Source organism: Phallusia mammillata, chromosome 6, assembly GCF_965637545.1.
Source record: "Phallusia mammillata chromosome 6, kaPhaMamm4.hap1.1, whole genome shotgun sequence".
NCBI lineage: Eukaryota > Metazoa > Chordata > Ascidiacea > Phlebobranchia > Ascidiidae > Phallusia > Phallusia mammillata.
The window spans coordinates 18,745,558-18,769,381 of record NC_137257.1 but is presented as its reverse complement, the minus strand read 5'-3'; the positions used below and the strand labels follow the sequence as shown (position 1 = coordinate 18,769,381).

At 40.7% G+C, this 23,824-nt stretch overlaps 1 protein-coding gene and 53 non-coding genes across 54 annotated transcripts; 37 read left to right on the top strand and 17 right to left on the bottom strand.

Annotated features, from left to right (window-relative positions):
- The first annotated feature begins 21 nt into the window (after positions 1-21).
- On the top strand, positions 22-94 carry Trnav-gac (transfer RNA valine (anticodon GAC)). The gene has a single exon. It is a non-coding gene; the product is annotated as a tRNA-Val (tRNA).
- A 150-nt stretch (positions 95-244) lies between these two features.
- Trnar-ucu (transfer RNA arginine (anticodon UCU)) lies at positions 245-318 on the bottom strand. Its single transcript has one exon. It is a non-coding gene; the product is annotated as a tRNA-Arg (tRNA).
- A 194-nt stretch (positions 319-512) lies between these two features.
- On the top strand, positions 513-585 carry Trnav-aac (transfer RNA valine (anticodon AAC)). The gene has a single exon. It is a non-coding gene; the product is annotated as a tRNA-Val (tRNA).
- A 573-nt stretch (positions 586-1,158) lies between these two features.
- On the bottom strand, positions 1,159-1,232 carry Trnar-ucu (transfer RNA arginine (anticodon UCU)). Its single transcript has one exon. It is a non-coding gene; the product is annotated as a tRNA-Arg (tRNA).
- A 131-nt stretch (positions 1,233-1,363) lies between these two features.
- Trnav-aac (transfer RNA valine (anticodon AAC)) lies at positions 1,364-1,436 on the top strand. The gene has a single exon. It is a non-coding gene; the product is annotated as a tRNA-Val (tRNA).
- A 349-nt stretch (positions 1,437-1,785) lies between these two features.
- Trnav-aac (transfer RNA valine (anticodon AAC)) lies at positions 1,786-1,858 on the top strand. The gene has a single exon. It is a non-coding gene; the product is annotated as a tRNA-Val (tRNA).
- Positions 1,859-2,207: 349 nt separating this feature from the next.
- Trnav-aac (transfer RNA valine (anticodon AAC)) lies at positions 2,208-2,280 on the top strand. Its single transcript has one exon. It is a non-coding gene; the product is annotated as a tRNA-Val (tRNA).
- Positions 2,281-2,630: 350 nt separating this feature from the next.
- Positions 2,631-2,703, top strand: Trnav-aac (transfer RNA valine (anticodon AAC)). Its single transcript has one exon. It is a non-coding gene; the product is annotated as a tRNA-Val (tRNA).
- A 150-nt stretch (positions 2,704-2,853) lies between these two features.
- On the bottom strand, positions 2,854-2,927 carry Trnar-ucu (transfer RNA arginine (anticodon UCU)). The gene has a single exon. It is a non-coding gene; the product is annotated as a tRNA-Arg (tRNA).
- A 418-nt stretch (positions 2,928-3,345) lies between these two features.
- Positions 3,346-3,419, bottom strand: Trnar-ucu (transfer RNA arginine (anticodon UCU)). The gene has a single exon. It is a non-coding gene; the product is annotated as a tRNA-Arg (tRNA).
- Positions 3,420-3,550: 131 nt separating this feature from the next.
- Positions 3,551-3,623, top strand: Trnav-aac (transfer RNA valine (anticodon AAC)). Its single transcript has one exon. It is a non-coding gene; the product is annotated as a tRNA-Val (tRNA).
- A 350-nt stretch (positions 3,624-3,973) lies between these two features.
- On the top strand, positions 3,974-4,046 carry Trnav-aac (transfer RNA valine (anticodon AAC)). Its single transcript has one exon. It is a non-coding gene; the product is annotated as a tRNA-Val (tRNA).
- Positions 4,047-4,396: 350 nt separating this feature from the next.
- Positions 4,397-4,469, top strand: Trnav-aac (transfer RNA valine (anticodon AAC)). Its single transcript has one exon. It is a non-coding gene; the product is annotated as a tRNA-Val (tRNA).
- A 574-nt stretch (positions 4,470-5,043) lies between these two features.
- Trnar-ucu (transfer RNA arginine (anticodon UCU)) lies at positions 5,044-5,117 on the bottom strand. Its single transcript has one exon. It is a non-coding gene; the product is annotated as a tRNA-Arg (tRNA).
- Positions 5,118-5,248: 131 nt separating this feature from the next.
- Positions 5,249-5,321, top strand: Trnav-aac (transfer RNA valine (anticodon AAC)). Its single transcript has one exon. It is a non-coding gene; the product is annotated as a tRNA-Val (tRNA).
- A 349-nt stretch (positions 5,322-5,670) lies between these two features.
- Positions 5,671-5,743, top strand: Trnav-aac (transfer RNA valine (anticodon AAC)). The gene has a single exon. It is a non-coding gene; the product is annotated as a tRNA-Val (tRNA).
- A 349-nt stretch (positions 5,744-6,092) lies between these two features.
- Trnav-aac (transfer RNA valine (anticodon AAC)) lies at positions 6,093-6,165 on the top strand. The gene has a single exon. It is a non-coding gene; the product is annotated as a tRNA-Val (tRNA).
- Positions 6,166-6,515: 350 nt separating this feature from the next.
- On the top strand, positions 6,516-6,588 carry Trnav-aac (transfer RNA valine (anticodon AAC)). Its single transcript has one exon. It is a non-coding gene; the product is annotated as a tRNA-Val (tRNA).
- Positions 6,589-6,738: 150 nt separating this feature from the next.
- Positions 6,739-6,812, bottom strand: Trnar-ucu (transfer RNA arginine (anticodon UCU)). The gene has a single exon. It is a non-coding gene; the product is annotated as a tRNA-Arg (tRNA).
- A 418-nt stretch (positions 6,813-7,230) lies between these two features.
- Positions 7,231-7,304, bottom strand: Trnar-ucu (transfer RNA arginine (anticodon UCU)). Its single transcript has one exon. It is a non-coding gene; the product is annotated as a tRNA-Arg (tRNA).
- A 131-nt stretch (positions 7,305-7,435) lies between these two features.
- Trnav-aac (transfer RNA valine (anticodon AAC)) lies at positions 7,436-7,508 on the top strand. The gene has a single exon. It is a non-coding gene; the product is annotated as a tRNA-Val (tRNA).
- A 350-nt stretch (positions 7,509-7,858) lies between these two features.
- Positions 7,859-7,931, top strand: Trnav-aac (transfer RNA valine (anticodon AAC)). Its single transcript has one exon. It is a non-coding gene; the product is annotated as a tRNA-Val (tRNA).
- A 350-nt stretch (positions 7,932-8,281) lies between these two features.
- Positions 8,282-8,354, top strand: Trnav-aac (transfer RNA valine (anticodon AAC)). Its single transcript has one exon. It is a non-coding gene; the product is annotated as a tRNA-Val (tRNA).
- Positions 8,355-8,704: 350 nt separating this feature from the next.
- Trnav-aac (transfer RNA valine (anticodon AAC)) lies at positions 8,705-8,780 on the top strand. The gene has a single exon. It is a non-coding gene; the product is annotated as a tRNA-Val (tRNA).
- A 150-nt stretch (positions 8,781-8,930) lies between these two features.
- Positions 8,931-9,004, bottom strand: Trnar-ucu (transfer RNA arginine (anticodon UCU)). Its single transcript has one exon. It is a non-coding gene; the product is annotated as a tRNA-Arg (tRNA).
- A 131-nt stretch (positions 9,005-9,135) lies between these two features.
- Trnav-aac (transfer RNA valine (anticodon AAC)) lies at positions 9,136-9,208 on the top strand. The gene has a single exon. It is a non-coding gene; the product is annotated as a tRNA-Val (tRNA).
- A 350-nt stretch (positions 9,209-9,558) lies between these two features.
- Trnav-aac (transfer RNA valine (anticodon AAC)) lies at positions 9,559-9,631 on the top strand. Its single transcript has one exon. It is a non-coding gene; the product is annotated as a tRNA-Val (tRNA).
- Positions 9,632-9,981: 350 nt separating this feature from the next.
- On the top strand, positions 9,982-10,054 carry Trnav-aac (transfer RNA valine (anticodon AAC)). The gene has a single exon. It is a non-coding gene; the product is annotated as a tRNA-Val (tRNA).
- A 350-nt stretch (positions 10,055-10,404) lies between these two features.
- Trnav-aac (transfer RNA valine (anticodon AAC)) lies at positions 10,405-10,480 on the top strand. The gene has a single exon. It is a non-coding gene; the product is annotated as a tRNA-Val (tRNA).
- Positions 10,481-10,630: 150 nt separating this feature from the next.
- On the bottom strand, positions 10,631-10,704 carry Trnar-ucu (transfer RNA arginine (anticodon UCU)). The gene has a single exon. It is a non-coding gene; the product is annotated as a tRNA-Arg (tRNA).
- Positions 10,705-10,835: 131 nt separating this feature from the next.
- Positions 10,836-10,908, top strand: Trnav-aac (transfer RNA valine (anticodon AAC)). Its single transcript has one exon. It is a non-coding gene; the product is annotated as a tRNA-Val (tRNA).
- Positions 10,909-11,060: 152 nt separating this feature from the next.
- On the bottom strand, positions 11,061-11,134 carry Trnar-ucu (transfer RNA arginine (anticodon UCU)). Its single transcript has one exon. It is a non-coding gene; the product is annotated as a tRNA-Arg (tRNA).
- Positions 11,135-11,689: 555 nt separating this feature from the next.
- Positions 11,690-11,762, top strand: Trnav-aac (transfer RNA valine (anticodon AAC)). Its single transcript has one exon. It is a non-coding gene; the product is annotated as a tRNA-Val (tRNA).
- Positions 11,763-11,913: 151 nt separating this feature from the next.
- On the bottom strand, positions 11,914-11,987 carry Trnag-ucc (transfer RNA glycine (anticodon UCC)). Its single transcript has one exon. It is a non-coding gene; the product is annotated as a tRNA-Gly (tRNA).
- Positions 11,988-12,181: 194 nt separating this feature from the next.
- On the top strand, positions 12,182-12,254 carry Trnav-aac (transfer RNA valine (anticodon AAC)). Its single transcript has one exon. It is a non-coding gene; the product is annotated as a tRNA-Val (tRNA).
- Positions 12,255-16,020: 3,766 nt separating this feature from the next.
- On the top strand, positions 16,021-16,778 carry LOC145233767 (uncharacterized). Its single transcript, XM_080098547.1, has one exon. The coding sequence runs from the start codon at positions 16,131-16,133 to the stop codon at positions 16,563-16,565; it is 435 nt and encodes a 144-aa protein (XP_079954673.1). The 5' UTR covers positions 16,021-16,130; the 3' UTR covers positions 16,566-16,778.
- A 211-nt stretch (positions 16,779-16,989) lies between these two features.
- Positions 16,990-17,063, bottom strand: Trnar-ucu (transfer RNA arginine (anticodon UCU)). The gene has a single exon. It is a non-coding gene; the product is annotated as a tRNA-Arg (tRNA).
- A 617-nt stretch (positions 17,064-17,680) lies between these two features.
- Positions 17,681-17,753, top strand: Trnav-aac (transfer RNA valine (anticodon AAC)). The gene has a single exon. It is a non-coding gene; the product is annotated as a tRNA-Val (tRNA).
- Positions 17,754-17,903: 150 nt separating this feature from the next.
- Positions 17,904-17,977, bottom strand: Trnar-ucu (transfer RNA arginine (anticodon UCU)). The gene has a single exon. It is a non-coding gene; the product is annotated as a tRNA-Arg (tRNA).
- Positions 17,978-18,171: 194 nt separating this feature from the next.
- Trnav-aac (transfer RNA valine (anticodon AAC)) lies at positions 18,172-18,244 on the top strand. Its single transcript has one exon. It is a non-coding gene; the product is annotated as a tRNA-Val (tRNA).
- A 349-nt stretch (positions 18,245-18,593) lies between these two features.
- On the top strand, positions 18,594-18,666 carry Trnav-aac (transfer RNA valine (anticodon AAC)). The gene has a single exon. It is a non-coding gene; the product is annotated as a tRNA-Val (tRNA).
- A 150-nt stretch (positions 18,667-18,816) lies between these two features.
- On the bottom strand, positions 18,817-18,890 carry Trnar-ucu (transfer RNA arginine (anticodon UCU)). Its single transcript has one exon. It is a non-coding gene; the product is annotated as a tRNA-Arg (tRNA).
- A 131-nt stretch (positions 18,891-19,021) lies between these two features.
- Positions 19,022-19,094, top strand: Trnav-aac (transfer RNA valine (anticodon AAC)). The gene has a single exon. It is a non-coding gene; the product is annotated as a tRNA-Val (tRNA).
- Positions 19,095-19,443: 349 nt separating this feature from the next.
- On the top strand, positions 19,444-19,516 carry Trnav-aac (transfer RNA valine (anticodon AAC)). Its single transcript has one exon. It is a non-coding gene; the product is annotated as a tRNA-Val (tRNA).
- Positions 19,517-19,667: 151 nt separating this feature from the next.
- Trnar-ucu (transfer RNA arginine (anticodon UCU)) lies at positions 19,668-19,741 on the bottom strand. Its single transcript has one exon. It is a non-coding gene; the product is annotated as a tRNA-Arg (tRNA).
- A 194-nt stretch (positions 19,742-19,935) lies between these two features.
- Trnav-aac (transfer RNA valine (anticodon AAC)) lies at positions 19,936-20,008 on the top strand. The gene has a single exon. It is a non-coding gene; the product is annotated as a tRNA-Val (tRNA).
- Positions 20,009-20,357: 349 nt separating this feature from the next.
- On the top strand, positions 20,358-20,430 carry Trnav-aac (transfer RNA valine (anticodon AAC)). Its single transcript has one exon. It is a non-coding gene; the product is annotated as a tRNA-Val (tRNA).
- Positions 20,431-20,580: 150 nt separating this feature from the next.
- On the bottom strand, positions 20,581-20,654 carry Trnar-ucu (transfer RNA arginine (anticodon UCU)). The gene has a single exon. It is a non-coding gene; the product is annotated as a tRNA-Arg (tRNA).
- Positions 20,655-20,785: 131 nt separating this feature from the next.
- Trnav-aac (transfer RNA valine (anticodon AAC)) lies at positions 20,786-20,858 on the top strand. The gene has a single exon. It is a non-coding gene; the product is annotated as a tRNA-Val (tRNA).
- A 349-nt stretch (positions 20,859-21,207) lies between these two features.
- Positions 21,208-21,280, top strand: Trnav-aac (transfer RNA valine (anticodon AAC)). The gene has a single exon. It is a non-coding gene; the product is annotated as a tRNA-Val (tRNA).
- A 151-nt stretch (positions 21,281-21,431) lies between these two features.
- Positions 21,432-21,505, bottom strand: Trnar-ucu (transfer RNA arginine (anticodon UCU)). Its single transcript has one exon. It is a non-coding gene; the product is annotated as a tRNA-Arg (tRNA).
- A 194-nt stretch (positions 21,506-21,699) lies between these two features.
- On the top strand, positions 21,700-21,772 carry Trnav-aac (transfer RNA valine (anticodon AAC)). The gene has a single exon. It is a non-coding gene; the product is annotated as a tRNA-Val (tRNA).
- Positions 21,773-22,606: 834 nt separating this feature from the next.
- Trnav-aac (transfer RNA valine (anticodon AAC)) lies at positions 22,607-22,678 on the top strand. Its single transcript has one exon. It is a non-coding gene; the product is annotated as a tRNA-Val (tRNA).
- A 420-nt stretch (positions 22,679-23,098) lies between these two features.
- Positions 23,099-23,171, top strand: Trnav-aac (transfer RNA valine (anticodon AAC)). Its single transcript has one exon. It is a non-coding gene; the product is annotated as a tRNA-Val (tRNA).
- The last annotated feature ends 653 nt before the right edge of the window (positions 23,172-23,824 follow it).

Genomic DNA, 23,824 nt, shown 5'->3' with positions numbered 1-23,824 from the left:
TTAAGCGAACCTTTCCATGTGGTTTCCGTAGTTTAGTGGTTATCACGTTTGCCTGACACGCGAAAGGTCGCCAGTTCGAGCCTGGGCGGAAACAAACTTTTCTTTGTTCTCTGAGTTTGAAGTATCTGTATTATATGTAAATTCCTAGACTCGTTTTCTTGATTTAGCTTTTACAACCTTACAGAAAAATCAAATTTGTTTTTTACTTCAAAAAAATAGTTTCATGATGTGACAATAAAAAGTACATCCTTGCCGGGACTCGAACCCGGAACCTCTGGATTAGAAGTCCAGCGCGCTAATCCATTGCGCCACAGAGACGTTGGGAACTCTATCAAATTCTCTGTGACTTCCAATGTCACAATTTGTGACAAAATTATCGCTTGCCTGATGTTTCAAATGATTCTTTCCAGACATGTCGGTGTCCACTAGTTCTATTTTGTGTTGGAAAACAACCAGGTTTTTTAGGCAACCGTCAAACTACTGGACGGCGATTAACCGAATCTTACCATGTGGTTTCCGTAGTGCAGTGGTTATCACGTTCGCCTAACACGCGAAAGGTCCACAGTTCGAGTCTGGGCGGAAACATACTTTTCTCTGTTTTCTGAGATTTAAAGTATCTGCATTATATTTCAATAGCTAGACTCATTTTCTTGGTTTAGATTTTACAACCTCCAAGAAAAATCAAATTTGTTTTTTACTTCAAAAAGATCGTTTAATGACATGACAATGAAAAGTACATCCCGGCCGGGACTCGAACCCCTGGATTAGAAGTCCAGCGCGCTAATCCATTGCGCAACAGAGACATTGGGAACTCTATCAAATTCTCTGTGACTTGCAATGTCACAATTTGTGACAAATTTGGTTGGAAAACAACTAGATTTCTAAAGGCAACCACCAAACTACTGGATGGCGATTAAGCGAACCTTTCCATGTGGTTTTTCTTAGTGTAGTGGTTATCACGTTCGCCTAACACGCGAAAGGTCCCCAGTTGGAGCCTGGGCGGAAACAAACTTTTCTCTGTTTTCTGAGATTTGAAGCATCTGCATTATATTTCAATAGCTAGACTCATTTTCTTGGTTTGATTTTACAACCTTCCAGAAAAATCAAATTTGGTTTTTACTTCAAAAAGATCGCTTGATGATATGACAATGAAAAGTACATCCCTGCCGGGACTCGAACGCGGAACCTCTGGATTAGAAGTCCAGCGCGCTAATCCATTGCGCTACAGAGACATTGGGAACTCTATCAAATTCTCTGTGACTTCCAATGTCACAATTTGTGACAAATTGAGTTGGAAAACAACCAGATTTCTTAAGGCAACCACCAAACTACTGGACGGCGATTAAGCGAACCGTTCCATGTGGTTTCCGTAGTGTAGTGGTTATCACGTTCGCCTAACACGCGAAAGGTCCCCAGTTCGAGCCTGGGCGGAAACAAACTTTTCTTTGTTCTGTGAGATTTAAAATTTCTGCATTATATTTCAATAGCTAGACTCATTTTCTTGGTTTAGATTTTACAACCTTCAAGAAAAATCAAATTTGTTTTTTACTTCAAAAACATAGTTTTATGATGTGACAATGAAAAGTACATCCCTAACGGGACTCCAACCCCTGGATTAGAAGTCCAGCGCGCTAATCCATTGCGCCACAGAGACATTGGGAAGTCTATCAAATTCTCTGTGACTTGCAATGTCACAATTTGTGACAAATTGAGTTGGAAAACAACCAGATTTCTTATGGCAACCACCAAACTACTGGACGGCGATTAAGCGAACCTTTCCGTGTGGTTTCCGTAGTGTAGTGGTTATCACGTTTGCCTAACACGCGGAAGGTCGCCAGTTCGAGCCTGGGCGGAAACAAACTTTTCTTTGTTCTCTGAGTTTGAAGTATCTGTATTATATTTCAATTCCTATCGACTCGTTTTCTTGATTTAGCTTTTACAACCTTACAGAAAAATCAAATTTGTTTTTACTTCAAAAACATAGTTTTATGATGTAACAATGAAAAGTACATCCCTAACGGGACTTCAACCCCTGGATTAGAAGTCCAGCGCGCTAATCCATTGCGCCACAGAGACATTGGGAACTCTATCAAATTCTCTGTGACTTGCAATGTCACAATTTGTGACAAATTGAGTTGGAAAACAACCAGATTTCTTATGGCAACCACCAAACTACTGGACGGCGATTAAGCGAACCTTTCCGTGTGGTTTCCGTAGTGTAGTGGTTATCACGTTCGCCTAACACGCGAAAGGTCCCCAGTTCGAGCCTGGGTGGAAACAAACTTTTCTTTGTTCTGTGAGATTTAAAATTTCTGCATTATATTTCAATAGCTAGACTCATTTTCATGGTTTAGATTTTACAACCTTCAAGAAAAATCAAATTTGTTTTTTACTTCGCAAAAGATCGTTTAATGACATGACAATAAAACGTACATCCTTTCCGGGACTCCAACCCCTGGATTAGAAGTCCAGCGCGCTAATCCATTGCGCCACAGAGACATTGGGAACTCTATCAAATTCTCTGTGACTTGCAATGTCACAATTTGTGACAAATTGAGTTGGAAAACAACCAGATTTCTTATGGCAACCACCAAACTACTGGTCGGCGATTAAGCGAACCTTTCCATGTGGTTTCCGTAGTGTAGTGGTTATCACGTTTGCCTAACACGCGAAAGGTCCCCAGTTCGAGCCTGGGCGGAAACAAAATTTTCTTTGTTCTCTGAGTTTGAAGTATCTGTATTATATTTCAATTCCTAGACTCGTTTTCTTGATTTAGCTTTTACAACCTTACAGAAAAATCAAATTTGTTTTTTACTTCAAAAACATAGTTTTATGATGTGACAATAAAAAGTACATCCTTGCCGGGACTCGAACCCGGAACCTCTGGATTAGAAGTCCAGCGCGCTAATCCATTGCGCCACAGAGACGTTGGGAACTCTATCAAATTCTCTGTGACTTCCAATGTCACAATTTGTGACAAAATTATCGCTTGCCCGACGTTTCAAATGATTCTTTCCAGACATGTCGGTGTCCACTAGTTCTATTTTGTGTTGGAAAACAACCAGTTTTTTTAGGCAACCGTCAAACTACTGGACGGCGATTAACCGAATCTTACCATGTGGTTTCCATAGTGCAGTGGTTATCACGCTCGCCTAACACGCGAAAGGTCCACAGTTCGAGTATGGGCGGAAACAAACTTTTCTCTGTTTTCTGAGATTTAAAGTATCTGCATTATATTTCAATAGCTAGACTCATTTTCTTGGTTTAGATTTTACAACCTTCAAGAAAAATCAAATTTGTTTTTTACTTCAAAAAGATCGTTTAATGACATGACAATGAAAAGTACATCCCTGCCGGGACTCGAACGCGGAACCTCTGGATTAGAAGTCCAGCGCGCTAATCCATTGCGCTACAGAGACATTGGGAACTCTATCAAATTCTCTGTGACTTCCAATGTCACAATTTGTGACAAATTGAGTTGGAAAACAACCAGATTTCTTAAGGCAACCACCAAACTACTGGACGGCGATAAAGCGAACCTTTCCATGTGGTTTCCGTAGTGTAGTGGTTATCACGTTCGCCTAACAGGCGAAAGGTCCCCAGTTCGAGCTTGGGTGGAAACAAACTTTTCTTTGTTCTCTGAGATTTAAAATTTCTGCATTATATTTCAATAGCTAGACTCATTTTCTTGGTTCAGATTTTACAACCTTCAAGAGAAATCAAATTTGTTTTTTACTTCGCAAAAGATCGTTTAAAGACATGACAATGAAAAGTACATCCCTAACGGGACTCCACCCCCTGGATTAGAAGTCCAGCGCGATAATCCATTGCGCCACAGAGACATTGGGAACTCTATCAAATTCTCTGTGACTTGCAATGTCACAATTTGTGACAAATTGAGTTGGAAAACAACCAGATTTCTTATGGCAACCACCAAACTACTGGACGGCGATTAAGCGAATCTTTCCATGTGGTTTCCGTAGTGTAGTGGTTATCACGTTTGCCTAACACGCGAAAGGTCGCCAGTTCGAGCCTGGGCGGAAACAAACTTTTCTTTGTTCTCTGAGTTTGAAGTATCTGTATTATATTTCAATTCCTATCGACTCGTTTTCTTGATTTAGCTTTTACAAACTTACAGAAAAATCAAATTTGTTTTTTACTTCAAAAACATAGTTTTATGATGTGACAATAAAAAGTACATCCTTGCCGGGACTCCAACCCCTGGATTAGAAGTCCAGCGCGCTAATCCATTGCGCCACAGAGACATTGGGAACTCTATCAAATTCTCTGTGACTTGCAATGTCACAATTTGTGACAAATTGAGTTGGAAAACAACCAGATTTCTTATGGCAACCACCAAACTACTGGACGGCGATTAAGCGAACCTTTCCATGTGGTTTCCGTAGTGTAGTGGTTATCACGTTCGCCTAACACGCGAAAGGTCCCCAGTTCGAGCCTGGGTGGAAACAAACTTTTCTTTGTTCTGTGAGATTCAAAATTTCTGCATTATATTTCAATAGCTAGACACATTTTCTTGGTTTAGATTTTACAACCTTCAAGAAAAATCAAATTTGTTTTTTACTTCGCAAAAGATCGTTTAATGACATGACAACAAAACGTACATCCTTGCCGGGACTCGAACCCCTGGATTAGAAGTCCAGCGCGCTAATCCATTGCGCCAAAGAGACATTGGGAACTCTATCAAATTCTCAGTGACTTCCAATGTCACAATTTGTGACAAATTGGGTTGGAAAACAACCAGATTTCTAAAGGCAACCACCAAACTACTGGATGGCGATTAAGCGAACCTTTCCATGTGGTTTTTCTTAGTGTAGTGGTTATCACGTTCGCCTAACACGCGAAAGGTCCCCAGTTGGAGCCTGGGCGGAAACAAACTTTTCTCTGTTTTCTGAGATTTGAAGCATCTGCATTATATTTCAATAGCTAGACTCATTTTCTTGGTTTGATTTTACAACCTTCCAGAAAAATCAAATTTGGTTTTTACTTCAAAAAGATCGCTTGATGATATGACAATGAAAAGTACATCCCTGCCGGGACTCGAACGCGGAACCTCTGGATTAGAAGTCCAGCGCGCTAATCCATTGCGCTACAGAGACATTGGGAACTCTATCAAATTCTCTGTGACTTCCAATGTCACAATTTGTGACAAATTGAGTTGGAAAACAACCAGATTTCTTAAGGCAACCACCAAACTACTGGACGGCGATTAAGCGAACCGTTCCATGTGGTTTCCGTAGTGTAGTGGTTATCACGTTCGCCTAACACGCGAAAGGTCCCCAGTTCGAGCCTGGGCGGAAACAAACTTTTCTTTGTTCTGTGAGATTTAAAATTTCTGCATTATATTTCAATAGCTAGACTCATTTTCTTGGTTTAGATTTTACAACCTTCAAGAAAAATCAAATTTGTTTTTTACTTCAAAAACATAGTTTTATGATGTGACAATGAAAAGTACATCCCTAACGGGACTCCAACCCCTGGATTAGAAGTCCAGCGCGCTAATCCATTGCGCCACAGAGACATTGGGAAGTCTATCAAATTCTCTGTGACTTGCAATGTCACAATTTGTGACAAATTGAGTTGGAAAACAACCAGATTTCTTATGGCAACCACCAAACTACTGGACGGCGATTAAGCGAACCTTTCCGTGTGGTTTCCGTAGTGTAGTGGTTATCACGTTTGCCTAACACGCGGAAGGTCGCCAGTTCGAGCCTGGGCGGAAACAAACTTTTCTTTGTTCTCTGAGTTTGAAGTATCTGTATTATATTTCAATTCCTATCGACTCGTTTTCTTGATTTAGCTTTTACAACCTTACAGAAAAATCAAATTTGTTTTTACTTCAAAAACATAGTTTTATGATGTAACAATGAAAAGTACATCCCTAACGGGACTTCAACCCCTGGATTAGAAGTCCAGCGCGCTAATCCATTGCGCCACAGAGACATTGGGAACTCTATCAAATTCTCTGTGACTTGCAATGTCACAATTTGTGACAAATTGAGTTGGAAAACAACCAGATTTCTTATGGCAACCACCAAACTACTGGACGGCGATTAAGCGAACCTTTCCGTGTGGTTTCCGTAGTGTAGTGGTTATCACGTTCGCCTAACACGCGAAAGGTCCCCAGTTCGAGCCTGGGTGGAAACAAACTTTTCTTTGTTCTGTGAGATTTAAAATTTCTGCATTATATTTCAATAGCTAGACTCATTTTCATGGTTTAGATTTTACAACCTTCAAGAAAAATCAAATTTGTTTTTTACTTCGCAAAAGATCGTTTAATGACATGACAATAAAACGTACATCCTTTCCGGGACTCCAACCCCTGGATTAGAAGTCCAGCGCGCTAATCCATTGCGCCACAGAGACATTGGGAACTCTATCAAATTCTCTGTGACTTGCAATGTCACAATTTGTGACAAATTGAGTTGGAAAACAACCAGATTTCTTATGGCAACCACCAAACTACTGGTCGGCGATTAAGCGAACCTTTCCATGTGGTTTCCGTAGTGTAGTGGTTATCACGTTTGCCTAACACGCGAAAGGTCCCCAGTTCGAGCCTGGGCGGAAACAAAATTTTCTTTGTTCTCTGAGTTTGAAGTATCTGTATTATATTTCAATTCCTAGACTCGTTTTCTTGATTTAGCTTTTACAACCTTACAGAAAAATCAAATTTGTTTTTTACTTCAAAAACATAGTTTTATGATGTGACAATAAAAAGTACATCCTTGCCGGGACTCGAACCCGGAACCTCTGGATTAGAAGTCCAGCGCGCTAATCCATTGCGCCACAGAGACGTTGGGAACTCTATCAAATTCTCTGTGACTTCCAATGTCACAATTTGTGACAAAATTATCGCTTGCCCGACGTTTCAAATGATTCTTTCCAGACATGTCGGTGTCCACTAGTTCTATTTTGTGTTGGAAAACAACCAGTTTTTTTAGGCAACCGTCAAACTACTGGACGGCGATTAACCGAATCTTACCATGTGGTTTCCATAGTGCAGTGGTTATCACGCTCGCCTAACACGCGAAAGGTCCACAGTTCGAGTATGGGCGGAAACAAACTTTTCTCTGTTTTCTGAGATTTAAAGTATCTGCATTATATTTCAATAGCTAGACTCATTTTCTTGGTTTAGATTTTACAACCTTCAAGAAAAATCAAATTTGTTTTTTACTTCAAAAAGATCGTTTAATGACATGACAATGAAAAGTACATCCCTGCCGGGACTCGAACGCGGAACCTCTGGATTAGAAGTCCAGCGCGCTAATCCATTGCGCTACAGAGACATTGGGAACTCTATCAAATTCTCTGTGACTTCCAATGTCACAATTTGTGACAAATTGAGTTGGAAAACAACCAGATTTCTTAAGGCAACCACCAAACTACTGGACGGCGATTAAGCGAACCTTTCCATGTGGTTTCCGTAGTGTAGTGGTTATCACGTTCGCCTAACAGGCGAAAGGTCCCCAGTTCGAGCTTGGGTGGAAACAAACTTTTCTTTGTTCTCTGAGATTTAAAATTTCTGCATTATATTTCAATAGCTAGACTCATTTTCTTGGTTCAGATTTTACAACCTTCAAGAGAAATCAAATTTGTTTTTTACTTCGCAAAAGATCGTTTAAAGACATGACAATGAAAAGTACATCCCTAACGGGACTCCACCCCCTGGATTAGAAGTCCAGCGCGATAATCCATTGCGCCACAGAGACATTGGGAACTCTATCAAATTCTCTGTGACTTGCAATGTCACAATTTGTGACAAATTGAGTTGGAAAACAACCAGATTTCTTATGGCAACCACCAAACTACTGGACGGCGATTAAGCGAATCTTTCCATGTGGTTTCCGTAGTGTAGTGGTTATCACGTTTGCCTAACACGCGAAAGGTCGCCAGTTCGAGCCTGGGCGGAAACAAACTTTTCTTTGTTCTCTGAGTTTGAAGTATCTGTATTATATTTCAATTCCTATCGACTCGTTTTCTTGATTTAGCTTTTACAAACTTACAGAAAAATCAAATTTGTTTTTTACTTCAAAAACATAGTTTTATGATGTGACAATAAAAAGTACATCCTTGCCGGGACTCCAACCCCTGGATTAGAAGTCCAGCGCGCTAATCCATTGCGCCACAGAGACATTGGGAACTCTATCAAATTCTCTGTGACTTGCAATGTCACAATTTGTGACAAATTGAGTTGGAAAACAACCAGATTTCTTATGGCAACCACCAAACTACTGGACGGCGATTAAGCGAACCTTTCCATGTGGTTTCCGTAGTGTAGTGGTTATCACGTTCGCCTAACACGCGAAAGGTCCCCAGTTCGAGCCTGGGTGGAAACAAACTTTTCTTTGTTCTGTGAGATTCAAAATTTCTGCATTATATTTCAATAGCTAGACACATTTTCTTGGTTTAGATTTTACAACCTTCAAGAAAAATCAAATTTGTTTTTTACTTCGCAAAAGATCGTTTAATGACATGACAACAAAACGTACATCCTTGCCGGGACTCCAACCCCTGGATTAGAAGTCCAGCGCGCTAATCCATTGCGCCAAAGAGACATTGGGAACTCTATCAAATTCTCAGTGACTTCCAATGTCACAATTTGTGACAAATTGGGTTGGAAAACAACCAGATTTCTTAAGGCAACCACCAAACTACTGGATGGCGATTAAGCAAACCTTTCCATGTGGTTTCCGTAGTGTAGTGGTTATCACGTTCGCCTAACACGCGAAAGGTCCCCAGCAGTTCGAGCCTGGGCGGAAACAAACTTTTCTCTGTTTTCTGAGATTTGAAGCATCTGCATTATATTTCAATAGCTAGACTCATTTTCTTGGTTTGATTTCACAACCTTCCAGAAAAATCAAATTTGGTTTTTACTTCAAAAAGATCGCTTGATGACATGACAATGAAAAGTACATCCCTGCCGGGACTCGAACGCGGAACCTCTGGATTAGAAGTCCAGCGCGCTAATCCATTGCGCTACAGAGACATTGGGAACTCTATCAAATTCTCTGTGACTTCCAATGTCACAATTTGTGACAAATTGAGTTGGAAAACAACCAGATTTCTTAAGGCAACCACCAAACTACTGGACGGCGATTAAGCGAACCTTTCCATGTGGTTTCCGTAGTGTAGTGGTTATCACGTTCGCCTAACAGGCGAAAGGTCCCCAGTTCGAGCTTGGGTGGAAACAAACTTTTCTTTGTTCTCTGAGATTTAAAATTTCTGCATTATATTTCAATAGCTAGACTCATTTTCTTGGTTCAGATTTTACAACCTTCAAGAGAAATCAAATTTGTTTTTTACTTCGCAAAAGATCGTTTAAAGACATGACAATGAAAAGTACATCCCTAACGGGACTCCACCCCCTGGATTAGAAGTCCAGCGCGATAATCCATTGCGCCACAGAGACATTGGGAACTCTATCAAATTCTCTGTGACTTGCAATGTCACAATTTGTGACAAATTGAGTTGGAAAACAACCAGATTTCTTATGGCAACCACCAAACTACTGGACGGCGATTAAGCGAATCTTTCCATGTGGTTTCCGTAGTGTAGTGGTTATCACGTTTGCCTAACACGCGAAAGGTCGCCAGTTCGAGCCTGGGCGGAAACAAACTTTTCTTTGTTCTCTGAGTTTGAAGTATCTGTATTATATTTCAATTCCTATCGACTCGTTTTCTTGATTTAGCTTTTACAAACTTACAGAAAAATCAAATTTGTTTTTTACTTCAAAAACATAGTTTTATGATGTGACAATAAAAAGTACATCCTTGCCGGGACTCCAACCCCTGGATTAGAAGTCCAGCGCGCTAATCCATTGCGCCACAGAGACATTGGGAACTCTATCAAATTCTCTGTGACTTGCAATGTCACAATTTGTGACAAATTGAGTTGGAAAACAACCAGATTTCTTATGGCAACCACCAAACTACTGGACGGCGATTAAGCGAACCTTTCCATGTGGTTTCCGTAGTGTAGTGGTTATCACGTTCGCCTAACACGCGAAAGGTCCCCAGTTCGAGCCTGGGTGGAAACAAACTTTTCTTTGTTCTGTGAGATTCAAAATTTCTGCATTATATTTCAATAGCTAGACACATTTTCTTGGTTTAGATTTTACAACCTTCAAGAAAAATCAAATTTGTTTTTTACTTCGCAAAAGATCGTTTAATGACATGACAACAAAACGTACATCCTTGCCGGGACTCCAACCCCTGGATTAGAAGTCCAGCGCGCTAATCCATTGCGCCAAAGAGACATTGGGAACTCTATCAAATTCTCAGTGACTTGCAATGTCACAATTTGTGACAAATTGGGTTGGAAAACAACCAGATTTCTTAAGGCAACCACCAAACTACTGGATGGCGATTAAGCAAACCTTTCCATGTGGTTTCCGTAGTGTAGTGGTTATCACGTTCGCCTAACACGCGAAAGGTCCCCAGCAGTTCGAGCCTGGGCGGAAACAAACTTTTCTCTGTTTTCTGAGATTTGAAGCATCTGCATTATATTTCAATAGCTAGACTCATTTTCTTGGTTTGATTTCACAACCTTCCAGAAAAATCAAATTTGGTTTTTACTTCAAAAAGATCGCTTGATGATATGACAATGAAAAGTACATCCCTGCCGGGACTCGAACGCGGAACCTCTGGATTAGAAGTCCTGCGCGCTAATCCATTGCGCTACAGAGACATTGGGAACTCTATCAAATTCTCTGTGACTTCCAATGTCACAATTTGTGACAAATTGAGTTGGAAAACAACCAGATTTCTTAAGGCAACCACCAAACTACTGGACGGCGATAAAGCGAACCTTTCCATGTGGTTTCCGTAGTGTAGTGGTTATCACGTTCGCCTAACACGCGAAAGGTCCACAGTTCCAGCCTGGGTGGAAACAAACTTTTCTTTGTTCTGTGAGATTTAAAATTTCTGCATTATATTTCAATAGCTAGACTCATTTTCTTGGTTTAGATTTTACAACCTTCAAGAAAAATCAAATTTGTTTTTTACTTCGCAAAAGATCGTTTAATGACATGACAATGAAAAGTACATCCCTGCCGGGACTCGAACCCGGAACCCCTGGATCAGAAGTCCCTCGCGCTAATCCATTGCGCCACAGAGACATTGGGAACTCTTTCAAATTCTCTGTGACTTGCAATGTCACAATTTGTGACAAATTGAGTTGGAAAACAACCAGATTTCTTATGGCAACCACCAAACTACTGGACGGCGATTAAGCGAACCTTTCCATGTGGTTTCCTTAGTGTAGTGGTTATCACGTTTGCCTAACACGCGAAAGGTCGCCAGTTCGAGCCTGGGCGGAAACAAACTTTTCTTTGTTCTCTGAGTTTGAAGTATCTGTATTATATTTCTTTTCCTATAGACTCATTTTCTTGGTTTAGATTTTACAACCTTCAAGAAAAATCAAATTTGTTTTTTACTTCGCAAAAGATCGTTTAATGACATGACAATGAAAAGTACATCCCTGACGGGACTCCAACCCCTGGATTAAAAGTCCAGCGCGCTAATCCATTGCGCCACAGAGACATTGGGAACTCTATCAAATTCTCTGTGACTTGCAATGTCACAATTTGTGACAAATTGAGTTGGAAAACAACCAGATTTCTTATGGCAACCACCAAACTACTGGACGGCGATTAACCGAACCTTTCCATGTGGTTTCCGTAGTGTAGTGGTTATCACATTCGCCTAACTCGCGAAAGGTCCCCAGTTCGAGCCTGGGCGGAAACAAACTTTTCTCTGTTTTCTGAGATTTAAAGCATCTGCATTATATTTCAATAGCTATACTCATTTCCTTGGTTTAGATTTTACAACCTTCAAGAAAAATCAAATTTGTTTTTTACTTCAAAAACATAGTTTGATGACGTGACAATAAAAAGTTCATCCCTCCCGGGACTCGAACCCGGAAACTCTGGATTGGAAGTCCAGCGCGCTAATCCATTGCGCCACAGAGACATTGGGAACTCTACCAAATTCTCTGTGACTTGCAATTTCACAATTTGTAACAAAATTATCGCTTGCCCGATGTTTCAAATGATTCTTTCCAGACATGCGGGTGTCCACTAGTTCTATTTTGTTTTGGAAAACAACCAGGTTTTTTAGGCAACCGTCAAACCACTGGACGGCGATTAACCAAATCTTACCATGTGGTTTCCGTAGTGCAGTGGTTATCACGCTCGCCTAACACGCGAAAGGTCCACAGTTCGAGTCTGGGCGGAAACAAACTTTTCTCTGTTTTCTGAAATTTAAAGTATCTGCATTATATTTCAATAGCTAGACTCATTTTCTTGGTTTAGATTTTACAACCTTCAAGAAAAATTAAATTTGATTTTTACTTCAAAAAGATCGTTTAATGACATGACAATGAAAAGTACATCCCTGCCGGGACTCCAACCCCTGGATTAGAAGTCCAGCGCGCTAATCCATTGCGCCACAGAGACATTGGGAACTCTATCAAATTCTCTGTGACTTGCAATGTCACAATTTGTGACAAATTGAGTTGGAAAACAACCAGATTTCTTATGGCAACCACCAAACTACTGGACGGCGATTAAGCGAACCTTTCCATGTGGTTTCCTTAGTGTAGTGGTTGTAGTGAATTTGTGACGTATTTATACGCTTGGGTGGTTTTCTACTACGTAGTCTTTCTTGTACCTCTCCACCTTCTTGGAGGTCATTCTAGTTACGCGCGCATGCTGTGCGGTTGTGCTTTTGGCTCCTGGCAATAAAACACTACATGGTGTCAGAAGTGTTGGATTTGCAATGGAATTTCCAAGCAACAAACAAGAAATGGATTTTCACAATGGAAACGTTGCCGAGAATTTTCGGAAATGGCGACAAATGATTGAACTGACTTTTTCTGGTCCTTTATCGGCAAAATCCAATGTGGAGAAATGTAGTTATCTTTTGCTTTACATCGGTCAGGATGGACGGGACATTTACAATACATGGGAACTCAGTAATGATGAAAGAAAAAATCCGAAGGTAATTCTTGATAAGTTCGATGCATATTGCAAACCTAAACGAAATCTAGCTATGGACCGGTATAAATTCTTTGTAAGAAATAAAGAGGATCATGAAACAATTGATGCTTATGCAACCGAGCTAAAGCTGTTGGCAGCTAACTGCGAATTTGGGGACATTACAGACAGTCTCATTAGAGATCGCATTATTTGTGGCATTAGAAATGATAGAGTGGTTCAAAGAATGTTACAGGAACCGGACATGCCGCTAAACCAGTGCATCGACGTGGTTCGGGGAGACGAATTCGCGCAGAGGCAATTAACTTCTTTAAACAAGGACGAAAGGTCTTCAATTGATGCTGTGGGGATGGTACCTCGATATTCTACACGTGCTCCCCTCAAGCACTGTTACAAATGTGGAACAAGGCATAGTCGTGAACGGAGGTGTCCCGCACAAGGAAAACGCTGTTTCAGCTGCGGTGAATGGAATCATTTTGCAAAGGTGTGCTACAAGTATAGTCAAGGTGAGATTTCATCTGTTGAAACATTTTCTACCACGATGGACCAAGTTTTTGTGGATATATTCTTTAATAGACTACGTTTATCCATTAGATTCAAAATAGACTCTGGGGCACAAGCCAGCATCATCCCTCACAGTTATTTCAAAACAGCAATGAAGGACATTCAACTGGAAAGAACAAGTGTGACTTTAGTCGCTTATGGCGGATCAGTAATCCGCCCTGTTGGAAAAGTTAATTTAACATGCACGTACAAGAATAAAGAAATCACGGAAGTGTTTTACGTTGTCCATTCAAATTCACCACCAATTTTGGGGTTAAGACCAAGCATAGAGTTGGGCCTAATAAAAATACTGATGCAAATAAATAAAAATATTCCCTGTCAAACTCCCGACTATCTGTGTAAAGAATATTCAGATGTGTTTGAAGGTATTGGATGTTTTTCAGAGCCTTACCACATTATTTTAGACAACCGTGTTCAACCGTCCGTAAGTCCACCAAGACGTATACCGTTTGCTATTCAGGAAAAAGTGAAAGACGAACTCGACTACTTAGTGAAAAAGAAAATTATTGAACCTGTATGTGAGTACACTGACTGGGTAAACGCAATTGCAGTTGTTAAAAAGAAAAATGGTAGTGTTCGCCTTTGTTTGGATCCACGTCCTCTTAACAGAGCAATCCAAAGAGAACATTATCAACTGCCGGTTATTGACGACATTTTTAGTAAATTATCTGGTGCCAAATACTTTTCGATATTAGACGCACGATCGGGCTATTGGCAAATTCCGCTCGACTCAGTTTCCTCCAACCTTACTACTTTTAACACTATTTTCGGAAAATACAAATTCTTAAGAATGCCATTTGGTCTAAAAATGGCCCAAGACGTTTTTCAACAGAGAATTGAACAAGCCTTGCATGGTTTACCCAAACAAGCTGCCATAATCGACGATATATTGCTATGGGCGGACACGTTAGATGAAGCAATAGATAACTTGAGACAAGTGCTGCAACGTTGCCGGGAACAAGGTATTAAACTTAATCTTGACAAATGCCAATTTTGCTGTCCGAAAGTAGAGTATTTTGGACATGTGATCGGTCAGAATGGCATTCAGCCCAATCCGAAACGTATTGAGGCAATATCAAAAATGAAATCGCCAACATCCGTAAAGGAACTTCAGTGTTTTTTAGGAATGGTTAACTACTTGCGCAAATTCTCGCCGCAGGTTTCCGAAGAGACTTCTGTGTTAAGGCAATTACTCCAACACAAGCAGTGGTGCTGGGAAACAGAACACGAAACAGCTTTCAACGCTGTAAAGAAACAAGTTACTCAAACTGGTAAAGTACTTAAATTTTACGACTCTAATTCGCCATTAAAAATTCAAGTGGATGCATCGCAACATGGTTTGGGCGCTGTCTTGTTACAAGACAATGGTCCTGTCGAGTATGCATCCCGAGCATTAAGCGAAACTGAACAAAAGTACGCACAAATTGAAAAGGAAATGCTAGCAATAGTTTTTGGGTGCGCAAAGTTTCATCAATATATATATGGCCGACATTTTTCAGTTGAATCCGATCACAAGCCTTTGGAAATCATCTTCAAGAAACCGATTTCGACAGCCTCTGCTAGACTGCAGCGAATGATGATAAAGATTCAAGATTACGATTTTGCTGTTTCGTTTAAACCTGGAAAAGATATCCCGATTGCAGATGCCCTATCTCGAAACCACCCTCAAAACAGTGACGAATCGGACCAATGTGACAACAATTTGCATGTTAATTTTATAGATTTGCCATCAGATGGGATTCATGATCTCAAAGAAATTCAACGCGCTGTTGAGATGGACCCATGTATGCAAATGCTTAAAAGGTATATTCTTTACGGTTGGCCCACCGCGCGAAATTCATGCACCCAGCAGACACGTGATTTTTGGGGATTTCGAGACGAACTGTCTGTAACAGAAGATGTCCTGTTAAAAGGTGAGAGAATCGTTGTTCCTTCGTCTCTGAGACAACTTGTAACAAAACGCATTCATGGTGGACACATGGGAATTGTAAAGTGTACAGAAAAAGCACGAGATTTGTATTTCTGGCCCGGAATGACAAATTGCATCCGCGATTACATTGCCAAATGTAAAGTTTGCCAATTGTTTCAAAATAAGCACCCAAAAGAACCCTTAGTCAATCATGAAATACCTAGGACGCCATGGGAGCAAGTCGCTATGGACCTATTTCAATGGAATGGAAATGAATATATAGTTGTAGTAGACTATTACAGCAAGTATTTTGAAGTGGTTTTGTTGACAACTACAACTAGTCCAGCTGTAGTTTCTCATTTAAAATCTTTATTTTCAAGGCATGGTATTCCGAAGGTTATCATATCAGACAATGGTCCGCAGTTCAACAGTCAAAACTTTAAAGATTTTTGTACAAATTGGAACATATTACATAAAACGTCGAGTCCATTATATCCACAATCAAACGGTTTGGCCGAGAGAACTGTACAAACTGTAAAACGTTTGTTAGATAAAGCCTTCAAGTCTAATGAAGACCCGTATTTAAGTTTTTTGCAGTACAGGAATACGCCGATCGGAAACGAAGGCTCGCCAGCGCAATTGCTGATGGGGAGAAGATTAAGAGAATTGTCACCTATGACATCCAGACATCTAGAGCCAAGGACTGTGCCTGTATCAGTCGCACAACAATATATGCGTGAGAGGCGGAACCAACAGAAGAAGTATTTTGATAGAGGTGCTCGACCACTTCCACCACTTCAAACTGGAGACAAAATCTATCACCGACGTGACAAAAATCTTGAACCGGCCACTGTTATCAAAGCCTCTCACAAGCATCGTTCTTACATCATTAAGGATAAAAAAGACGATTTGCTCAGGCGAAATCGACGGTTTCTGTACAAGGCTCGGTTTGAGCCCATTATCCCTCACACAGAAGATGTCGAAAGAAATGATGACGCTCGGAGTGCTTCACTGGAAGGTTCAACATACCACACTCGGTCTGGTCGGACTATACACGCACCGCAGCGATTTAGCGAATAGTGTTACGTATTTTTCGTTTTCTCTATTATTGTTATGTTTGTATTTACAATCTTTCTGAAGAGGGAAGATGTAGTGAATTTGTGACGTATTTATACGCTTGGGTGGTTTTCTACTACGTAGTCTTTCTTGTACCTCTCCACCTTCTTGGAGGTCATTCTAGTTACGCGCGCATGCTGTGCGGTTGTGCTTTTGGCTCCTGGCAATAAAACACTACAGTGGTTATCACGTTTGCCTAACACGCGAAAGGTCCCCACTTCGATCCTGTGCGGAAACAAAATTTTCTTTGTTCTCTGAGTTTGAAGTATCTGTATTATATTTCAATTCCTAGACTCGTTTTCTTGATTTAGCTTTTACAACCTTACATAAAAATCAAATTTGTTTTTTACTTCAAAAACATAGTTTTATGATGTGACAATAAAAAGTACATCCCTGCCGGGACTCGAATCCGGAACCTCTGGATTAGAAGTCCAGCGCGCTAATCCATTGCGCCACAGAGACGTTGGGAACTCTATCAAATTCTCTGTGACTTCCAATGTCACAATTTGTGACAAAATTATCGCTTGCCCGACGTTTCAAATGATTCTTTCCAGACATGTCGGTGTCCACTAGTTCTATTTTGTGTTGGAAAACAACCAGTTTTTTTAGGCAACCGTCAAACTACTGGACGGCGATTAACCGAATCTTACCATGTGGTTTCCGTAGTGCAGTGGTTATCACGCTTGCCTAACACGCGAAAGGTCCACGGTTCGAGTCTGGGCGGAAACAAACTTTTCTCTGTTTTCTGATGTTTAAAATTTCTGCATTATATTTCAATAGCTAGACTCATTTTCTTGGTTTAGATTTTACAACCTTCAAGAAAAATCAAATTTGTTTTTTACTTCGCAAAAGATCGTTTAATGACATGACAATAAAACGTACATCCTTGCCGGGACTCCAACCCCTGGATTAGAAGTCCAGCGCGCTAATCCATTGCGCCACAGAGACATTGGGAACTCTATCAAATTCTCTGTGACTTGCAATGTCACAATTTGTGACAAATTGGGTTGGAAAACAACCAGATTTCTTATGGCAACCACCAAATTACTGGACGGCGATTAAGCGAACCTTTCCATGTGGTTTCCGTAGTGTAGTGGTTATCACGTTTGCCTAACACGCGAAAGGTCCCCAGTTCGATCCTGTGCGGAAACAAACTTTTCTTTGTTCTCTGAGTTTGAAGTATCTGTATTATATTTCAATTCCTAGACTCGTTTTCTTCATTTAGCTTTTACAACCTTACAGAAAAATCAAATTTGTTTTTTACTTCAAAAACATAGTTTTATGATGTGACAATAAAAAGTACATCCCTGCCGGGACTCGAACCCGGAACCTCTGGATTAGAAGTCCAGCGCGCTAATCCATTGCGCCACAGAGACGTTGGGAACTCTATCAAATTGTCTGTGACTTCCAATGTCACAATTTGTGACAAAATTATCGCTTGCCCGACGTTTCAAATGATTCTTTCCAGACATGTCGGTGTCCACTAGTTCTATTTTGTGTTGGAAAACAACCAGTTTTTTTAGGCAACCGTCAAACTACTGGACGGCGATTAACCGAATCTTACCATGTGGTTTCCGTAGTGCAGTGGTTATCACGCTCGCCTAACACGCGAAAGGTCCACAGTTCGAGTCTGGGCGGAAACAAACATTTCTCTGTTTTCTGATATTTAAAGTATCTGCATTATATTTCAATAGCTAGACTCATTTTCTTGGTTTAGATTTTACAACCTTCAAGAAAAATCAAATTTGTTTTTTACTTCAAAAAGATCGTTTAATGACATGACAATGAAAAGTACATCCCTGCCGGGACTCGAACCCCTGGATTAGAAGTCCTGCGCGCTAATCCATTGCGCCACAGAGACATTGGGAACTCTACCAAATTCTCTGTGACTTGCAATGTCACAATTTGTGACAAATTGAGTTGGAAAACAACCAGATTTCTTATGGCAACCACCAAACTACTGGACGGCGATTAAGCAAACCTTTTCATGTGGTTTCCGTAGTGTAGTGGTTATCACGTTCGCCTAACACGCGAAAGGTCCACAGTTCGAGCCTGGGCGGAAACAAACTTTTCTTTGTTCTGTGAGATTTAAAATTTCTGCATTATATTTCAATAGCTAGACTCATTTCCTTGGTTTAGCTTTTACAAGCTTCAAAAAAATCAAATTTAGTTTTTACTTCAAAAAGATCGTTTGATGACATGACAATGAAAAGTACATCCCTGCCGAGAATCGAACACGGAACCTCTGGATTAGAAGTCCAGCGCGGTAATCCATTGCGCCACAGAGACATTGGGAACTCTATCAAATTCTCTGTGACTTGCAATGTCACAATTTGTGACAAATTGAGTTGGAAAACAACCAGATTACTTAAGGCAACCACCAAACTACCGGACGGCGATTAAGCGAACCTTTCCATGTGGTCTCCGTAGTGTAGTGGTTATCACGTTCGCCTAACACGCGAAAGGTCCCTAGTTCGAGCCTGGGCGGAAACAAACTTTTCTTTGTTCTCTGAGATTTAAAATTTCTGCATTATATTTCAATAGCTAGACTCATTTCCTTGGTTTAGATTTTGCAAGCTTCAAGAAAAATCAAAAGTGTTTTTTACTTCACAAGAGATCGTTTGATGACATGACAATGAAATGTACATCCCTGCCGGGACTCGAACCCCTGGATTAGAAGTCCAGCGCGCTAATCCATTGCGCCACAGAGACATTGGGAACTCTATCAAATTCTCAGTGACTTGCAATGTCACAATTTGTGACAAATTGAGTTGGAAAACAACCAGATTTCTTAAGGCAACCACCAAACTCTGGATGGCGATTAAGCGAAACTTTCCATATGGTTTCCGTAGTGTAGTGGTTATCACGTTCGCCTAACACGCGAAAGGTCCCCAGTTCGAGACTGGGCGGAAACAAACTTTTCTCTGTTTTCTGAGATTTAAAGCATCTGCATTAAATTTCAATAGCTAGACTCATTTCCTTGGTTTAGATTTTACAACCTTCAAGAAAACTCAAATTTTGTTTATACTTCAAAAACATAGTTTTATGATGTGACAATAAAAAGTACATCCCTGCCGGGACTCGAACCCGGAACCTCTGGATTAGAAGTCCAGCGCGCTAATCCATTGCGCCACAGAGACGTTGGGAACTCTATCAAATTCTCTGTGACTTGCAATGTCACAATTTGTGACAAAGTTATCGCTTGCCCGACGTTTCAAATGATTCTTCCCAGACATGTCGGTGTCCACTAGTTCTATTTTGTGTTGGAAAACAACCAGGTTTTTTAGGCAACCGTCAAACTACTGGACGGCGATTAACCGAATCTTACCATGTGGTTTCCGTAGTGCAGTGGTTATCACGCTCGCCTAACACGCGAAAGGTCCACAGTTCGAGTCTGGGCGGAAACAAACTTTTCTCTGTTTTCTGATATTTAAAGTATCTGCATTATATTTCAATAGCTAGACTCATTTTCTTGGTTTAGATTTTACAACCTTCAAGAAAAATCAAATTTGTTTTTTACTTCAAAAAGATCGTTTAATGACATGACAATGAAAAGTACATCCCTGCCGGGACTCGAACCCCTGGATTAGAAGTCCTGCGCGCTAATCCATTGCGCCACAGAGACATTGGGAACTCTACCAAATTCTCTGTGACATGCAATGTCACAATTTGTGACAAATTGAGTTGGAAAACAACCAGATTTCTTATGGCAACCATCAAACTACTGGACGGCGATTAAGCAAACCTTTTCATGTGGTTTCCGTAGTGTAGTGGTTATCACGTTCGCCTAACACGCGAAAGGTCCACAGTTCGAGCCTGGGCGGAAACAAACTTTTCTTTGTTCTCTGAGATTTAAAATTTCTGCATTATATTTCAATAGCTAGACTCATTTCCTCGGTTTAGCTTTTACAAGCTTCAAAAAAATCAAATTTAGTTTTTACTTCAAAAAGATCGTTTGATGACATGACAATGAAAAGTACATCCCTGCCGAGAATCGAACACGGAACCTCTGGATTAGAAGTCCAGCGCGGTAATCCATTGCGCCACAGAGACATTGGGAACTCTATCAAATTCTCTGTGACTTGCAATGTCACAATTTGTGACAAATTGAGTTGGAAAACAACCAGATTACTTAAGGCAACCACCAAACTACCGGACGGCGATTAAGCGAACCTTTCCATGTGGTCTCCGTAGTGTAGTGGTTATCACGTTCGCCTAACACGCGAAAGGTCCCTAGTTCGAGCCTGGGCGGAAACAAACTTTTCTTTGTTCTCTGAGATTTAAAATTTCTGCATTATATTTCAATAGCTAGACTCATTTCCTTGGTTTAGATTTTACAACCTTCAAGAAAAATCAAATTTGTTTTTTACTTCACAAAAGATCGTTTGATGACATGACAATGAAATGTACATCCCTGCCGGGACTCGAACCCCTGGATTAGAAGTCCAGCGCGCTAATCCATTGCGCCACAGAGACATTGGGAACTCTATCAAATTCTCAGTGACTTGCAATGTCACAATTTGTGACAAATTGAGTTGGAAAACAACCAGATTTCTTAAGGCAACCACCAAACTCTGGATGGCGATTAAGCGAAACTTTCCATATGGTTTCCGTAGTGTAGTGGTTATCACGTTCGCCTAACACGCGAAAGGTCCCCAGTTCGAGACTGGGCGGAAACAAACTTTTCTCTGTTTTCTGAGATTTAAAGCATCTGCATTAAATTTCAATAGCTAGACTCATTTCCTTGGTTTAGATTTTACAACCTTCAAGAAAACTCAAATTTTGTTTATACTTCAAAAACATAGTTTTATGATGTGACAATAAAAAGTACATCCCTGCCGGGACTCGAACCCGGAACCTCTGGATTAGAAGTCCAGCGCGCTAATCCATTGCGCCACAGAGACGTTGGGAACTCTATCAAATTCTCTGTGACTTGCAATGTCACAATTTGTGACAAAATTATCGCTTGCCCGACGTTTCAAATGATTCTTCCCAGACATGTCGGTGTCCACTAGTTCTATTTTGTGTTGGAAAACAACCAGGTTTTTTAGGCAACCGTCAAACTACTGGACGGCGATTAACCGAATCTTACCATGTGGTTTCCGTAGTGTAGTGGTTATCACGCTCGCCTAACACGCGAAAGGTCCACAGTTCGAGCCTGGGCGGAAACAAACTTTTCTCTGTTTTCTGAGACTCAAAGTATCTGCATTATATTTCAATAGCTAGACTCATTTTGTTGGTTTAGATTTTACAACCTTCAAGAAAAATCAAATTTGTTTTTTACTTCAAAAAGATCGTTTAATGACATGACAATGAAAAGTACATCCCGGCCGGGACTCGAACCCCTGGATTAGAAGTCCAGCGCGCTAATCCATTGCGCCACAGAGACATTGGGAACTCTATCAAATTCTCTGTGACTTGCAATGTCACAATTTGTAACAAAATTATCGCTTGCCCGATGTTTCAAATGATTCTTTCCAGACATGTCGGTGTCCACTAGTTCTATTTTGTGTTGGAAAACAACCAGGTTTTTAGGCAACCGTCAAACTACTGGACGGCGATTAACCGAATCTTACCATGTGGTTTCCGTTGTGTAGTGGTTGTCACGTTCGCCTAACACGCGAAAGGTCCCCAGTTCGAGCCTGGGCGAAAACAAACTTTTCTTTGTTCTCTGAGATTTAAAATTTCTGCATTATATTTCAATTTGCTAGACTCATTTTCTTGGTTTAGATTTTACAACCTTCAAGAAAAATCAAATTTGTTTTTTACTTCAAAAAGATCGTTTACTGACATGACAATGAAAAGTACATCCCTGACGGGACTCCAACCCCTGGATAAGAAGTCCAGCGCGCTAATCCATGGCGCCACAGAGACATTGGGAACTATATCAAATTCTCTGTGACTTGCAATGTCACAATTTGTGACAAATTGGGTTGGAAAACAACCAGATTTCTTAAGGCAACCACCAAACTACTGGATGGCGATTAAGCGAACCTTTCCATGTGGTTTCCGTAGTGTAGTGGTTATCACGTTCGCCTAACACGCGAAAGGCCCCAGTTCGAGCCTGGGCGAAAACAAACTTTTCTCTGTTTTCTGAGATTTGAAGCATCTGCATTATATTTCAATAGCTAGATCCATTTCCTTGGTTTAGATTTTACAACCTTCAAGAAAAATCAAATTTGGTTTTTACTTCAAAAACATAGTTTTATGATGTGAAAATAAAAAGTACATCCCTGACGGGACTCCAACGCGGCACTTCTGGATTAGAAGTCCAGCGCGCTAATCCATTGCGCCACAGAGACGTTGGGAACTCTATCAAATTCTCTGTGACTTCCAATGTCACAATTTGTGGCAAAATTATTGCTTGCCCGACGTTTCAAATGATTCTTTCCAGACATGTCGGTGTCCACTAGTCCTATATTGAGTTGGAAAACAACCAGATTTGTTAAGGCAACCACCAAACTACTTGACGACGATTATCAGAATCTTTCCATGTGGTTTCAGTAGTGTAGTGGTTATCACGTTCGCCTAACACGCGAAAGGTCCACAGTTCGATCCTGGGCGGAAACAAACTTTTCTTTGTTCTGTGAGATTTTAAATTTCTGCATTACATTTCAATAGCTAGACCCATTTCCAATGTAATCCACGGGAAAATACCCGACCAAATACGGGAAAGTACCCAAAATAATAAGCGGGAAAGTACCCGACCAAAAACGGAAAAGTACCCAAAATAATCAACGGGAAAATACCCGACCAAATACGGGAAAGTACCCAAAATAATAAGCGGGAAAGTACCCGACCAAAAACGGAAAAGTACCGAAAATAATCAACGGGAAAATACCCTACTGAAGACGAGAATGTACCCGACCAAATACGGGAAAGTACCCAAAATAATAAGCGGGGAAGTACCCGACCGAAAACGGGAAAGTACCCAAAATCATCAACGGAAAAATACCCGACCAAAAACTGGAAAGTACCCTACTGAAGAAGGGAAAGTACGCGAGAAAAAACGGGAGAGTTCCCAATATAATCAATGGGAAAGTACCCGACCGAAAACGGGAAAGTTCCCGAAATATTCAACGGGAAAATACCTGACCAAAAACGGAAAAGTACCCAAAATAATCAGCGGGAAAGTACCCGACCGAAAATGGGAAAGGACCCAAAATCATCAACGGGAAAACATCCGACCAAAAATGGGAAAGTACCCAAAATAATAAACGGGA